At 39.3% G+C, this 16,224-nt stretch overlaps 1 protein-coding gene across 9 annotated transcripts in view; it reads left to right on the forward strand.

Annotated features, from left to right (window-relative positions):
- HS6ST2 (heparan sulfate 6-O-sulfotransferase 2) overlaps positions 1-16,224 on the forward strand; it is a 653,947-nt gene that overhangs the window by 10,451 nt on the left and 627,272 nt on the right. Inside the window, exon 3 of one of the 9 annotated variants that reach the window (XM_086385855.1) lies at positions 4,931-5,151. The exons of the other annotated variants lie outside the window; for them this stretch is intronic. Coding sequence (XP_086241981.1) covers positions 4,931-4,955 — 25 coding nt within the window. The 3' untranslated portion in view covers positions 4,956-5,151. Of the gene's footprint in view, positions 1-4,930; positions 5,152-16,224 lie in introns of those variants that run through there. 9 annotated transcript variants of the gene reach the window in all.

Genomic DNA, 16,224 nt, shown 5'->3' on the forward strand with positions numbered 1-16,224 from the left:
TCATGAAAGCCAATTTTCTCATGGACTGGGGATGGTGTGGGGATGATTCAAGTGCATTACATTTATTGTGCACTTTATTTCTATTATTATTTTATCAGCTCCTCCTCAAATCATCAGGCACTTGATCCCAGAGGTTGGGGACCCCTGGACTAGAACACTGCATTCCTCAACTGCTCTGGGCATCAGAGGGGCCACGAAATACAGTGAGGTTCAGAATCTTATTGTTGAAACTCCACAAAGACTACATTCTAGGGACAAGCTATTTTAACAGTGTAAAGAACATGTTTTGCAGTTGGGAAGCTAATATCAACATTCTGTGCCAAATAAGATGAGATATTTAGTCACTGAGATTAGGGGGGAAAAAAAGGTATAGATGGGAATATTTGGTCTTCCATTAAACTGTAATGAAGAATCCAATTAATGGTATATGTCTCCTAATACAATGTCATTGTAAGCTTAGAGAAATATTTGTCCAAACTTTTAGTAAAATATTTATTGGCAGAAAAGCTTTCCTTAGGTATTGGACTTCACAGATTATTCAGTTGGTCTTATTGCATCCCATTTGTTATTTCTGCCATTTTGCCTCTAAGAACAGTGTTGAAGACTTTGACACATTTCAGAGCATTACACTAAATAAATCTGTCTTGCACATTCCACTGTGCTTTTTCTGGAATATTATAAATATTCAAATATAGGCACACATGCAAATTCAAAATAAAATTAAATAATGCAAATTCGGCATAAATTCCATATTTATAACTTAGCAATAGTTTTGAATTTGTTATCCTATGTTATAAATGTATCAAATATGAGCTCATGGGAATTACCAATAAATAAATTTTTCTGATTAAACTGTGGGTTCTTTCTTAATCACAATTTAAGCTTCAATTCTGATATATATTGTAAGAGAATAATTTGCACTTCATTTACTCTGAATTGTCAAGAATCATGTTCTTTCTCCATGTAAATGTCTGCAAAGAGGGCTTCTTATTCAGTTTGATTGGTTTTTGAATTTTACCAGTGGAGATGCCCTAGTGAGCCTAAGAGAATTGGTTTGTTTCTGTGAAGAGTATAGTTCTAATGAATCACTTGCATGCACATTTCTGAAGGAATACAGAGCAACTGAAAGTGTGCAATGCATTGGTTTACATCAAATGGATTAGGCTTGTGTGCACTGTTCCTTGCATTAATTGACCTTTCCCCATAACTGTATAGTATCGGCTCAGATTCACTCATGGAGATCATTGGACTTTTGGTAACTTCTTACAAGAGAGTGAATGCAAGCAGAGTGTTTAGAAATTGACTAGAGTTAGTTACCAGGTTACAGCTAGGATACAAGAAGCTACTTTTTTAAAAGTCCTTTTGATCTTGGCAGCCAACTCCTCAGTTACTACAATAAATAGAAGTTGATTAAACTCACCAGTTAAAAGGCATAGATCATTTCAACTGATGAAAGTACAAAATCTAGCTATATTCTGTGTATGAGAGACAAAGCTAAAACATTAGGACACTGATAGGATTGGAATAGATATCCTATGCAAATACTAACCAGAGGGGAGCTGATGTAGCTAAATTAACTAAGGCAAAACCTTTTGGGGGGATAAAGAGGATCACTGGATAATGATAAAATGTTCAGTTGTTCAGATAATAATTCTAGACCTGTAGCACTTAATACCATAGTTTTGAAATATGTAAAGTGAAAATGGATAGAGCTATTAGGAGAAACTGTAAAATCTACTAACCTCTTTCAGAAACTGCAAAATGAAATGAACAAAAAATGAGTAAGGATACACAGGATTTGAGCAACATGCTTAACAAACTCATTGTAGGAGACCAGCATTCAATTAGAAAAATACACTTTTTTCTCAAACACGTACAGAACATTTTTGAAAACAGACCACATACTAACCCATAAAGTTGGCCTGGAAAAGCTCCAGTAGGTAAATAACTTACAGCACATTCTATCTGACTATGTGGTACTTAGGAAGGAACAAGAGATCAGGCCATACCTGAGTGCATGGGAAGGAGTATTAATAGTGTGATGTATTTGGAAATGGGCTTCCCTTGTGGCTCAGCTGATAAAGAATCTGCCTGCAATGTGGGAGACCTGGGTTCGATCCCTGAGTTGGGAAGATCCCCTGTAAAAGGGAAAGGCTACCCACTCCAGTATTCTGGCCTGGAGAATTCCATGGACTGTAAAGTCCATGGGGTCACAAAGAGTCAGACATGATTGAGCAACTTTCACTTATTGTCAGTCTTTCACTGACCACATCAAGCTTCTTAATTCACATGCAAGAGTGAAGAACTCCATGTTAGCATCTATATAATGTATATCAAAGATTCAGCACCTATCATATGATATGTACTAAAGAATTATGGCTATGATTATTACTCATGGGTTTCCCTGGTAGTTCAACTGGTAAAGAATCCGCCTGCGGTGTAGGAAACCGGTTCAGTTCTTGAGCTGGGAAGATCCACCGGAGAAGGGATAGGCTACCCACTCCAGTATTCTGGCCTGGAGAATTCCATGGACCGTATATATATATAGAGTCCATGAAGTCACAAAGAGTCAGACATGACTCAGCGACTTTCACTTATTACTCATGTTTTGTTATCTTTACCCACGTGGGGAACCCATGTGGAGTCCTCTTCAGAGGGCTCTACAAATATTTGCATTTGACAGATTATGTAACAGTAATGGAAGAACTTGTCCTTTATGAAAACAATCTCCTTTATGTAAAAAATACTCAGACACATTTCTCCAAAGTTCTTTTGGGTGAACATTCACAAGGCCCTTTCACACAAACATGCAGATAGTCAACACACTCATAAATATACGCCAAATCAAACTTTAGAAAAATCATATCTAAGCTATATATATGCACACACATACACAGTATTTGTAGCATCTGCATTAGACATATTATCTGTACTACAGTTTGCAAACTTTGGGTCAAATCTTGTCTCCACCCGTTTTTGTAAGTAAAGTTTTATTGGAATACAACTGAAGAAAAAGTGGAAAACTTCAAGACTCAGGCAAAGAGAAGTGCTGTAAACTGATGGTTTGACCCAGGTAGCTAGGCCTGACTTTCTGTGAAGATGTATTAGTGTTTTGGGCTAGCTACTGAGCCAAGCCCTATGCCAAAGGCATAATATATATTTTTCTCATTTAATCCTCAAAACAACCCTCTGACATAGGTGTGTAAAAAACCCATTTGAAGACAAGAAAACAGGTAATTGGGTGAGATGTATAACCTGCCTAAATTTACATCCTGGTCAGTATTGGAGTTGGCATTTAAAACCAGCTGAGACACATAGCCTGTCTGATATGTTTTAATGTTCATTAAATTCTCAGACAAACCTCAAAAAGCCCTTGCCATCCTTTTTTATTTATTCTTTTTATTGATGTATAGTTGATTGCTTGGAAAATCCCATGGACGGAGGAGCCTGGTAGGCTGCAGTCCATGGGGTCGCTAGGAGTCGGATACGACTGAGCGACTTCACTTTCACTTTTCACTTTCATGCATTGGGGAAGGAAATGGCAACCCACTCCAGTGTTCTTGCCTGGAGAATCCCAGGGACGGGGGAGCCTGGTGGGCTGCCATCTCTGGGGTCGCACAGAGTTGGACACGACTGAAGCGACTTTGCAGCAGTTGATTTACAATATGTTAGTTTTTGGTGTACAACAAAGTGATTCAGTTATACATATATATGTTAAGTATATATAACATATATACATGTGTAATATAATATATATATACATGTATGATATATAGCATATATATATTCTTTTTCAGATTCTTTTCGATTATAGTTTATGGTAAGACATTGAATATAGTTCCCTGTGCTGTATAGTAGGTCCTTGTTGTTTATCTATTTTATATATAGTAGTGTGTGTCTTGGAGAAGGCGATGGCACCCCACTCCAGTACTCTTGCCTGGAAAATCCCATGGACGGAGGAGCCTGGTCGGCTGCAGTCCGTGGGGTTGCTAAGAGTCGGACACAACTGAGCGACTTCACTTTCACTTTTCACTTTCATGCATTGGAGAAGGAAATGGCAACCCACTCCAGTGTTCTTGCTTGGAGAATCCCAGGGACGGGGGAGCCTGGTGGGCTGCCGTCTATGGGGTCGCACAGAGTCGGACACAACTGAAGCGACTTAGCAGCAGCAGCAGTGTGTGTCTGTTCATATCTAAACTCCTAATTCACCCCTCACCCATTTCCCCTTTGGCAACCATAAATTTGTTTTCTCTGTTTACAAGTCTGTTTAGTTCTTGTAAATAAGTTCATTTGTATTATTTTTTTAAGGTTCCACATATAAGTGCTATCATATGATTTTGTCTTTGACTTACTTCACTTAGTATGATAACCTCTAGGTCCATCCATGCTGCTGCAAATGGCATTGTTTCATTATTTTTTATGGCTGAGTAGTATTATACTCAAAGAAGGCAATGGCAGCCCACTCCAGCACTCTTGCCTGGAGAATCCCATGGACGGAGGAGCCTGGTGTGCTGCAGTCCATGGGGTCACTAGGAGTCGGACATGACTGAACAACTTCACTTTCACTTTCATGCATTGGAGAAGGAAATGGCAACCCACTCCAGTGTTTTTGCCTGGAGAATCCCAGGGACGGGGGAGCCTGGTGGGCTGCCATCTCTGGGGTCACACAGAGTCAGACACGACTGAAGTGACTTAGCAGCAGCAGCAGTATTACACTATATATATAGCACATCTTTATCCATTCATCTGTTGATAGACATTTAGATTGCTTCCTTGTCTTGGCTGTTGTGAATAGTGCTGCTATGAACATAGGGGTGCATGTGTCTTTTCAAATTAGAGTTTTCTCTGGATATATGCCCAGGAGTGGGATTGCAGAATTGTATGATAACTCTTTAAGTTTTTTAAAGAGCCTCTCTACTGTTCTCTGTAGGGCTTCCTTGGTGGCTCAGTGGTAAACAATCTGCTTGCAGTGCAGGAGATGGAGGAGACACGGGTTCGATCCCTGGGTCAGGAAGATCCCCTGGAAGAGGGCATGGCAACCCATTCCAGTATTCTTGCTGGAAAAATCTGGTGACAGAGGAGCCTGGTGGGCTACAGGCAATCGGGTTCCAAATAGTTGGACATGACTGAGCACACACTTTTCTCCATAGTAAAAGCCTGTACCCTCTTTTTTGGCTATGTGTCTATACAAAATAAGTGGAATGGAGACCTGAGGTGACTATCTGCAAATAACAGGTTCCAACATGTTAAGGCACCTTTAACAATGTTTAATAAAATCACTCTCTAAAGGTAAATTTTGCAGCTCTTCTTTTCCCCTTTTAAATAAGGATTTAGATATCCAAGATATTGTAAATGCTTTCAACAATGATTTACACAAAAGAATTATGTTTTTTTTTTTTGGTGGGGGGGAAGGATTTAGGTTAGAGGAAAGATTTTTTTTCTATATAAGGAAAATGAAGACCTTAATGTATTTTAAATTATGCTCCATGTGGACTTAAATTATGGTGCATCCACTTCACAAGATTTGTAAGAGGCCAGGGCATTTTACTTCTTGAATGTTGACAGTTGCCTCATTAGCCATGTCAGTTGCACTGCTCTGTCCATGGCCTGTTTCTATGAATGACCATTGGGTTTTTTTGCTCATTTTGGTCTGAATAGACACAGCCCTTGGAGAGTAGTGTGAATGAGCTCAGCCAGGGCAGCTCATACGATCTTGGATCATGAGGAGCCAGTGAAATAAAGCTTTTTCTCAACTTCAAGTGAGGGGTCCCAGAGAAAATGAATCCTGAAACTAGCACTTATCCCAGGGGCTCATCATGTAGATGCTAACAGTGTGTTGTATTACTGAAATAACCAAGTGAGTGTAGTACTTCCCATAGGAGTGACCGTTCTCTCTCCTCTGGAGGAGGCAGCTTTAGAAAAGAGCCATTTGAGAGAATATGCAAATGAGCCTGGGCCTGCCAGGCTGGCAGACAGTGCAGGCAGCAAAGAAATTAGGTTGAAGGCTTGGAAGGATGGTAAAAAGATGCCCAGTACAACCGGAGGAGAGTTTGACCTTGGGATGATGGCCAACTCAGCAGAAGCCTCACGGCTGAGACTTTGCTATGTAGAAGATGAACTGGCACAACATCTTGAAGGTTGAAAAACCGTTTGAGCCGATTTGTCATGTACACTAGAGGCAAACATATTTATTATTTCTGTGATTGGTTTTGCTGAAAGTGATACACTGAGTGTAATACACCAACTAAAACTTGTTAAAAAGTGAAAAAAGTGAAAGTGTTAGTTGCTCAGTCGTGTCCCTCTTTGTGCCCCTATGGATTGTAGCCTGCCAGGTTCCTCTGTCCATGAAATTCTCCAGGAAAGAATAACTGGAGTGGGTACTTCTACAGGAGATCTTCCCTACCCAGGGGTCGAACTCCTGTCTGCCGTGTCTCCTGCATTGCAGGTGGATGCTTTACCATCTGAGCCACCAGGGAAGCCCTAAATTAATGAAAGCCGTGCTGAAATGAAGCTTATTGGGGTGAATGATGTAGGCTGTTTATGAAAAACTTCTTCAATGGACATGAATCTGAGCAAACTCCAGGAGGTAGTGGAGGACAGAAGAGCCTGGCGTGCTGTGGTCCATGGGGTCTCAGAGTCGGACACAACTTAGCGACTGAACAACTTCTTCAATAAAAATTTTAATGGACCTGTAGAAATCATTTTATGCATAAACTCACTGTAAGATTAATGAAAGATAATTAGACAAATAGAATACAGAGCTGAAGATGGGTATTAAAAAATACTTTGCATTACTGGACAAAAAGGTCTCTGTGTATGTCCCCTTTTAGTTGAGGATCCTTACTTTGCACCTCTACTCTCAATTTGTTCTTTGTGACTTGGAAGCAAAGCGAAAGAAAAAATGGTATCATTTTAGCATTAGTATAGCATTTTACAATCTGGCAGCTTTTGTATTTATTGCCATATGGATGTACATTAAATCTGCATTTCCCTCTCATTTATATGTTTATGAAGTTATAAAGATATATACATGTGCACACAAAATAATTAAGCAAGTGATATGTGTTTGACAATGTTTGGTGACTTAATGCCAATTAGAGAGTTTTTTTTTTTTTTTTTTTAAAAAGCACCTTGCTTTTCTAATCCAATTGCTTGCATGCTTTTTTGGTTTATGCATTTAAGGATAAAATCCACTTAAAATACCACAATTTTCATACATGCAGCTTTCAGTGGGACTTCTATTTATTCCAGATGGCCTTGAAAAATTATTATTGAGAGGTTTAGAAACCTAGATGTCACAAGATCCATCAGAATGAGACTAAAATCACACTTTTTGGTTTCCAACTGTTTTTCCTATTCAGGGATGGGGTATATTTTTGACTTGGGGGGAGTTGAAGGGGTATGACTTGGCTAGACCATTGAATGAAGCCAAATTAGCTCAGCTTATTTCTCAGGGAGGGAGTCCTGTACTGCAGGCACCTTGCCCAACTCTGTTGGAGGGAAGCAGCTCATCATGTTCCAGAGTTCAGCTGAATGCTCTGTTAAAGGCTGCATATAGGATTTGTGTGTATGGAAGTGAGCAGTTACACTGACAATCTCTCTCCTTTGAAAAAGTATGGTTGGATTGGAATGAACAAGATTGTGATGCTCTTCATTGAATGTCATATTTGTTTTTCTTTTAAACCATAGTGATGAAACCATTATTCATTGTAGCAAGGTTCTGGTTCCAGTATCAGAGAACTGGGTGTGGGGGTCTCGGTTGTGACCTTTGGCTGGGAACATCTCTGCTGCTGCTGCTAAGTCGCTTCAGTCATGTCTGACTCTGTGCGACCCCATAGACGGCAGCCCACCAGGCTCCCCCGTCCCTGGGATTCTCCAGGCAAGAACACTGGAGTGGGCTGCCATTTCCTTCTTCAATGCATGAAAGTGCAAAGTGAAAGTGAAGTCGCTCAGTCGTGTCTGAATCTTAGCGACCCCATGGACTGCAGCCCACCAGGCTCCTCCGTCCATGGGATTTTCCAGGCAAGAGTACTGGAGTGGGGTGCCATTGCCTTCTCCAGGAACATCTCTAGAGAATGTCAAAGAGGTCAGATTTCCATTCACACAGCAAAGAAGCCAGGGACCACAAACATCTTGCTCTTTTGGTTTGCTGAGGTCTGACTCCAGGATGCAGCATTTTCTGGTTAACAGAGAGGAGCTCTTGTATGCAGAGAGTCTGCTAAAATGGAGATATCCAAGTTCCAGAAAGCCCGAAGTCTGTACAGCTATATCGTTTGGTTTTCAATTATGTACTTTGGTGGCCTCTGAATTTCTTAGATTAGTGCAAGAAACTTGAAGGAAGAAAACAACTGTTCTCCTAGAACTTTGAGCAGGTGGAAATAGTGAAGAAATAGTAGGAGTTTTGATTGAAATGTCAGAAGCTAAAGTTGGGTCTGAGAAATAGAAATACCGCTGGGAAAAGAAGGTAAACTCTTGCTGTAATTAAATGACAGATTGCCTCTTAGTGACTCTGACCTTGCCCTCCTAGAAAGAGCTTTGGGGACAGTGTATCCACATCTGCTTCAGGGCCTTAGAGGAAGGCAATGGTCTTGTGCAAACCGGCAGCTTTAATAGTGAGCACCTTAGGTGTCTGGGCCACTGGTGGCTTTCAGTTTGTAATTCTGGGACACCATGGTTCTGCTGGATTAGGAGTGAGAGCTAGTTTGGGGTACCTCTTATGATTTGCATAATTCACTCAAGATTCATCCAAGCTGTTGCTTGTAGCAATAGTTCATTCTCTCTCTCTCTTTTTTTTTTTTTATTGCTACAGGGTAATCCATGGTAAGTATGTACCACTGTTTATTTCACCATTCAGCTGTTGAAGGACATCTGGGCTGATTCTAGTTTGGGGCTATTATGAATAAAGCTGCTATGAACATTCATGTGTAGGCTTTTGTGGGATGCTAAGTGTTCATTTCTCTAGGATAAATGCTCAGGAATGCAATTGCTGGGACGTTTGGTAAGTGCATGTTTAGTTTTGTAAGAAACTGTTGAACAGTTTTCCAGAATGACTGTATGTCATTTCACATTCCCACCAGCAATGTGTGAGTGATCCAGTTTCTCCTCATCCTTTCCAGCATGTAGTGTTGTTATTTTTACATTTTAGCCATTCTGATAGATGTGTAGTCATATCTCATTGTGATTTTACTATCCCTTCTCCTGATGACTAATAATGTTCAACATCTTTTCACATGCTTATTAGCCATCTGTAGGTCCTCTGTGGTAGAATGTCATTTGCCTGTTTTCTGATGGGATTCTCTGTTTATTTAACTGTTGAGCTTTGGGAGTTACATATTCTTTAATATTACTCTCTGTTAGATATGTTGCTTGCAGTATTTCTTCTTGACTCATTGCCTGTCTTTTCAACTTTTTCCCATGCTATTTGACAGAGCAGAATTTCTAGTTTTGATGAGTCCAATCTATCAGTTTTTCCTCTCATGGATCATGACTTAGCATCAAGAATTAATTGTCTAATATGAAAAGATGCTCCACAATGCTAATTATTAGATACATGCAAATCAAAACTACCATGAGGTATCACCTCGCACCAGTCAGAATAGCCGTTATCAAAAAGTCTACAAATAATAAATGCTGGAGAGAGTGTGGAGAAAAGGGTAACCTTCTACACTGTTGGTGGGAGTATACACTGGTGCAGTCACTCTGAAGAACATTATCAGTTCAGTTCAGTTCAGTTCAGTCGCTCAGTCATGTCCGACTCTTTGTGACCTCATGAACTGAAGCACAGCAGGCTTCCCTGTCCATCACCAGCTCCAGGATCTTGCTCAAACCCATGTCCATTGAGCCCGTGATGCCATCCAACCATCTCATCCTCTGTCATCCCCTTCTCCTCCTGTCGTCAATCTTGCCCAGCATCATGGTCTTTTCCAGTGAGTCCTTTGGCATCAGGTGGCCAGGGTATTGGAGCTTCAGCCTCAGCATCAGTCCTTCCAATGAATATTCAGAACTGGTTTCCCTTAGGATTGACTGGTTTGATCTCCTTGCAGTCCAAGGGACTATCAAGCATCTTCTCTAACAGTACAGTTCAAAAGCATCAATTCTTCAGCACTCAGCTTTCTTTATGGTAATGTTTTCTCATAATGGAGAACGTTATGGAGGTTCCTTAAAAAACTGAAAATAGAGTGGTCATATGATCCAGCTATCCCTGAACTCTTAATTTGAAAAGATATATGCACCCTTATATTCATAGCAGCATTATTTACACTTGCCAAGACATGGAAGTAGTCTAAATGTCCATCCACAGAGGAATAGATAAAGAAGATATGGTACATATACACAATGGAATATAACTGAGCCATCAAAAGAATGAAATAACGCCATTCGCAGCAACATGGATGGACCTAGAGATTATCATAGTAAGTGAAAAAAGCCAGAAAGAGAGACAAATATCAGATGATATAACTTATATGTGGAATAAAAAATATACAAATGATTTTATTTACAGAAGAGAAACAGACTCACAGGCATAGAAAACAAACGTAGTTACTAAAGGGAAAAAGGGGTAAGGGAGGGATAAATTAGGAGTTCAGGATTAGCTAATATGAACTACTATATATATTAATAAAATAGATAAACAACGAGGTCCTACTGTATAGCACTGCTGCTACTGCTGCTAAGTCGTTTCAGTCGTGTCCGACTCTGTGCGACCCCATAGATGGCAGCCCACCAGGCTCCCCCATCCCTGGGATTCTCCAGGCAAGAACACTGGAGTGGGTTGCCATTTCCTTCTCCAATGTATGAAAGTGAAAAGTGAAAGTGAAGTCGCTCAGTCGTGTCCGACTCTTAGTGACCCTATGGACTGAAGCCGACCAGGCTCCTCCGTCCATGGGATTTTTCAGGCAAGAGTACTGGAGTGGGGTGCCATCGCCTTCTCCACTGTATAGCACAGGGAACTATGTTCAATATCTTGTAATAAACCATAACAGAAAAAAATATGAAAAGCATTTATGTGTGTGTGTGTGTATATATATATATATATATATATATATATTTAACTGAATCACTTTACTGTACACCAGAAGTTAGCACAATAGTATAAATCACCTACACTTTAATTTTAAAAATGAATTAATTGAGTAGACCTTGTTGTTCAGTTGCTAAGTTGTGTCTGACTCTTTGCAACCCCACGAACTGCAGCACAGCTGGCTTCCCTCTCCTTCACTATCTCCCTGAGTTTGCTCAAACTCATGTCCATTGACTCACTGATGCCATCCAACCATCTCATCTACTGTCCCCACCTTTCCTCTTGCCCTCAATCTTTCCCAGCATCAGTATGAAAAGGTAAAAAGATATGACACTGAGTAGCCCTAGATCTTGGAATTTTTCTTCTATGTTTTATCTAAAAGTTTTACAGTTTCAAGTTTTATTAAGTCTGTGATACATTTTGGGCTTCCTCAGTGGCTCAGTGGGTAAACAATCTGCCTGCAATGCAGGAGCACAGGAGACTCAGATTCAATCCCTGAGTCAGAAAGATCCCCTGGAGGAGGAAGATTATAACCCACTCCAGTATTCTTGCCTGGGAACTCCCATGAACAGAAGAGCCTGATGGGCTACAGTTCATGGGGTTGCAAAGGGTTGAACATGACTGAGTGCAGCACAGGGTTGCCCAATTGAATGTCAATTCAGATCCTTTGCCATTTTAAATTATTATTTCCTTTTTAGTATTAAGTGTTCTGTATACGGAGAAGGCAATGGCACCCCACTCCAGTACTGTTGCCCAGAAAATCCCATGGATGGGGGAGCCTGGTAGGCTGCAGTCCATGGGGTCGCTAAGAGTCAGACACGACTGAGCGACTTCACTTTCACTTTCCACTTTCAGGCATTGGAGAAGGAAATGGCAACCCACTCCAGTGTTCTTGCCTGGAGAATCCCATGGACGGAGAAGCCTGGTAGGCTGCAGTCCATGGGGTCACACAGAGTCAGACACGACTGAAGCGACTTAGCAGCAGCAGCAGCAGTTCTGTATACATTCTAGATACGAGTCCTTTATTGTACCTAGGCTTTGCAAATACTTTTCTCCCATTCAGTGGGTTGCCTCTTCACTTTCTTCATGATGTTCATTGAAGCATTGAAGTTTAACATTTTCATGAAATCCAGTTAGCTAATTTTTTCTTTTGTCTCTCATAAATGTTTTGTGTAACCTAAGATCACAAAGATTTACTCCTTTATCTTCCTCTAAGAGTTTTATACTTTTATATCTTACATTAAGATTATGATTTATTTTGAGTTATTTTTTGTGTGTATTGTAAGAAGGGGGTCCAACTTCATTCTTTTTCACGTGGCTGTTGGTTGTCCCGGAATCATTTGTTAAAAGACTTTTTCCATTATTTATACGTGTTTCTGGATCCTTAATTCTATTTTATTAATCTAGATAGCTATCTTTATGAAACACCACATGGTCTTTGACGGCTGTTGCTTTGTAGTTAGTTTTGAAATCAGGAAGTATGAATCTTCAGTTTTTTTCTTCTTTCTCTAGAATGTTTTGGCTATTCTGGGTACCTAGACTTTCAGTGTGAATTTCAAAATTAGCTTATCAATATCTCCAAAGAAACCAGCTAAGATTTTGTTATGGATCATGTTGAATCCGTAGATCAGTTTGGAGGAATATTACCATCTGAACAATATTAAGTTTTTAAATCCATGAACTTGGGCTGTCTTTACATTAATTTGAATGTTCTTTAATTTCTTTCAATAATATTTTGTCAGTTTTTGGATTATAAGTTTTATACTACTTTAAAAAATTTACTCATAATATTTTACTCTTTTTGATATTGTAAATATAATTTTTTTAAATTTTATTTTTGGATTGTTCATTGCTACTTATAGAAAGACTGTTGAATTTTTAAATATTGATCTTCTATCCTGCATTCTTACTGAACTCATTTTTGTGGATTCCTTAAGATTTTCTATATACAAGATTATGTCACCTGTAAATAAGCACTTTTACTTCTTCCTATCCAATGTGGACACATTTTATTTATTTATGCCTAAATTCCCTGGCAGGAATCTCCAGTATTATGCAACTGAAGCAGCTAGAATGGACTTCCTTGTTTCCAACCTTGTGGGGGAAAGCATTCAGCCTTTCATCATTAAACATGATGTTATGTCTGGGATTTTTCCTAGATGCCTTTTATCAGATTGAAGATGTTCACTCTCATTCCCAGCTTGATTAAGTGTTTATTATTATCTTTGTATCAATGAATGGGTGACAGATTTTGTCAAATGATTTTTCTCTCTCTATTGTGATAATCATGTATTTTCCCCTTTTAATTTTTTGCTATGGTGTTTTATATTAACTAACTCTTGGATGTTAAGCCAACTTTGCATTCTCGGGATAAATCCCATTTTGTCATGTTGTACAGTCCTTTTTATATATTTCTGAATTGGATTTTCTATTGTTTCCTTGAGAATTTTTGCATCTCTATTTCTTAAAGTTATTATTGGTCTATAGTTTTCTTTTCTTATGATGTCTTTGTTTGGTTTTAGTATCAGGGTAATACTTACCTCTAACCATCTCATCCTCTGCCTCCCCCTTCTCCTTTTGCCTTCAATCTTTCCCAGCATCAGAGGCTTTTCCAATGAGTTGGCTCTTGGATAAGACGGTTACATAGCATCACTGTCTCAATGGACATGAGTTTGAGCAAACTCCTGGAGATAGTGGAGGACAAGGAAGCCTGGTGTGCTGTAGTCCATGAGGTCACAGAGAGTCAGATATGGCTTAGACTACACAACAACAGCAGCAATACCTCATAGGATGTTAAATGTCTTGTCTTTTCTGCTCTTTGAGTTTGTGAAACTTGGTATTAATATTTTTGTAGAATTCACTAGAGAAACCCTTTTGGCCTGGGATTTTCTTTGTGGTAAGTTGTTAGATTATTTATTCAGTGACTTTACTTTTTTATATAGTTGGATTTAGATATTCTTTTACTTTTTGAGTAATTTTAACAGTTTGTGTCTTTCTAGGAATTTGTCAGTTTTGTCTAAATTATTCAGTTTGTTGATGTACTGTTACTCATGGTATTCCATTATATTTTATTTTTAAAGGATGGTATTACTGTCCCTTCATTCTTTTTTTAAAAATTAATTTATTTTTTTATTGAAGGATAATTGCTTTACAGAATTTTGCTGTTTTCTGTCACACCTCTACATGAATCAGCCATGCTGCTGCTGCTGCTGCTAAGTCACTTCAGTCGTGTCCGACTCTGTGTGACCCCATAGACGGCAGCCCACCAGGCGCCCCCGTCCCTGGGATTCTCCAGGCAAGGACACTGGAGTGGGTTGCCATTTCCTTCTCCATAGGTAGGTATACATATTTCCCCTCCTTTTTGAAACTCCCTCCCATCTCCCTCCCCACCCCACTCATTTAGGTTGATATACAGCCCCTGTTTGAGTTTCCTCAAATTCCCATTGGCTAACTATTTTACATATGGTAATGTAAGTTTCCATGTTACTCTTTCCATACATCTCACCCTCTCCTCCCCTCTTCCCATGTCCATGTCTATTCTCTATGTCTGTTTCTCCATTGTTGCCCTGTAAATAATTTCTTCAGTACCATTTTTCTAGATTCCGTGTATATGTGTTAGAATACAGTATTTATCTTTCTCTTTCTGACTCACTTAACTGTATAATAGATTCTAGATTCATCCACCTCATTAGAACTGACTCAAATGTGTTCCTTTTATGGCTAAGTAATATTCCATCGTGAATATACATGACAACTTCTTTATCCATTCATCTGTCGATGGACATCTAGGTTGCTTCCATGTTCTAGTTATTGTAAATAGTGCTTCAGTGAACAATGGTATACATATGTCTCTTTCAATTTTGGTTTCCTCAGGGTATATGCCTAGGAGTGGGATTGCTGGGTCATATGGTACTTTTATTCTTATTTTTTTAAGGAATCGCCATACCATCTTCCATAGTGGCTGTATCAATTTACATTCCCACCAGCAGTACAAGAGTGTTCCCCTTTCTCTACACCCTTCCCAGCATTTATTGTTTGTAGACCTTTTGATGAGGGCCATTCTGACCAGTGTGAGGTGATATCTCATTGTAGTTTTGATTTCCATTTCTCTAATAATAAGCGATGTTGAGCATCTTTTCAGGTGTTTATTAGCCATCTGTATGTCTTCTTTGGAGAAATGTCAGTTTAGGTCTTTTCCCTACTTTTTGATTGGGTTGTTTGTTTTTCTGGTATGAATTATATCAGCTGCTTGTATATTTTGGAAATTAATCCTTTGTCAGTTGTTTCATTTGTTACTATTTTCTTCCATTCTGAGGGTTGTCTTTTCACCTTGCTTATAGTTTCCTTTGCTATGTAAAAGCTTTTAAGTTTAATCAGGTCCCATTTGTTTACTTTGGACACGGCTGAGCATCTTCACTTTCACTTTTCACTTTCATGCATTGGAGAATGAAATGGCAACCCACTCCAGTGTTCTTACCTGGAGAATCCCAGGGACGGGGGAGCCTGGTGGGCTGCCGTCTATGGGGTCGCACAGAGTCAGACACGACTGAAGTGACTTAGCAGCAGCAGCAATTTGTTTACTTTGGTTTTTATTTATCACTCTAGGAAGTGGGTCATAGAGGATCTTGCTTTGATTTACATCATCAAGTGTTCTGCCTATGCTTTCCCCTAAGAGTTTATAGTTTCTGGTCTTACAGTTAGGTCTTTAATCCATTTTGAGTGTACCTTTGTGTATGGTGTTAGGAAGTGTTCTAATTTCATTCTTTTACATGCAACTGTCCAGTTTACCCAGCACCATTTATTGAAGAGGCTGTCTTTGCCCCATTGTATATTCTTGCCTCGTTTGTCAAAAATAAGGTACCCATAGTTACATGGATTTATTTCTGGGCTTGCCACCTTGTTGCATTGGTATATATTTCTGTTTTTGTGCCAGTACCACTCTATCTTGATGACTGTAGCTTTGTAGTGTCATCTGAAGTCAGGAAGATTGATTCGTCCAGCTCCATTCTTCTTTCCCAAGAATGCTTTAGCTATCTGGGGTCTTTTGTGTTTCCATATGAATTGTGAAATTTTTTGTTCTAGCTCTGTGAAAAATGCCATAGGTAATTTGATATGAAAATGATTGATATTCACATAATGAGTTATGCATCAAAAATAGAGTTAGGCCCCCAAAAAAGAGAAATAGTAGCTGTGAGGTGATGGGT

This window comes from Bos grunniens, chromosome X (genome assembly GCF_055505025.1).
Source record: "Bos grunniens cultivar Pamir isolate PY7600 chromosome X, Bosgru_T2T1.0, whole genome shotgun sequence".
Classification (NCBI taxonomy): domain Eukaryota; kingdom Metazoa; phylum Chordata; class Mammalia; order Artiodactyla; family Bovidae; genus Bos; species Bos grunniens.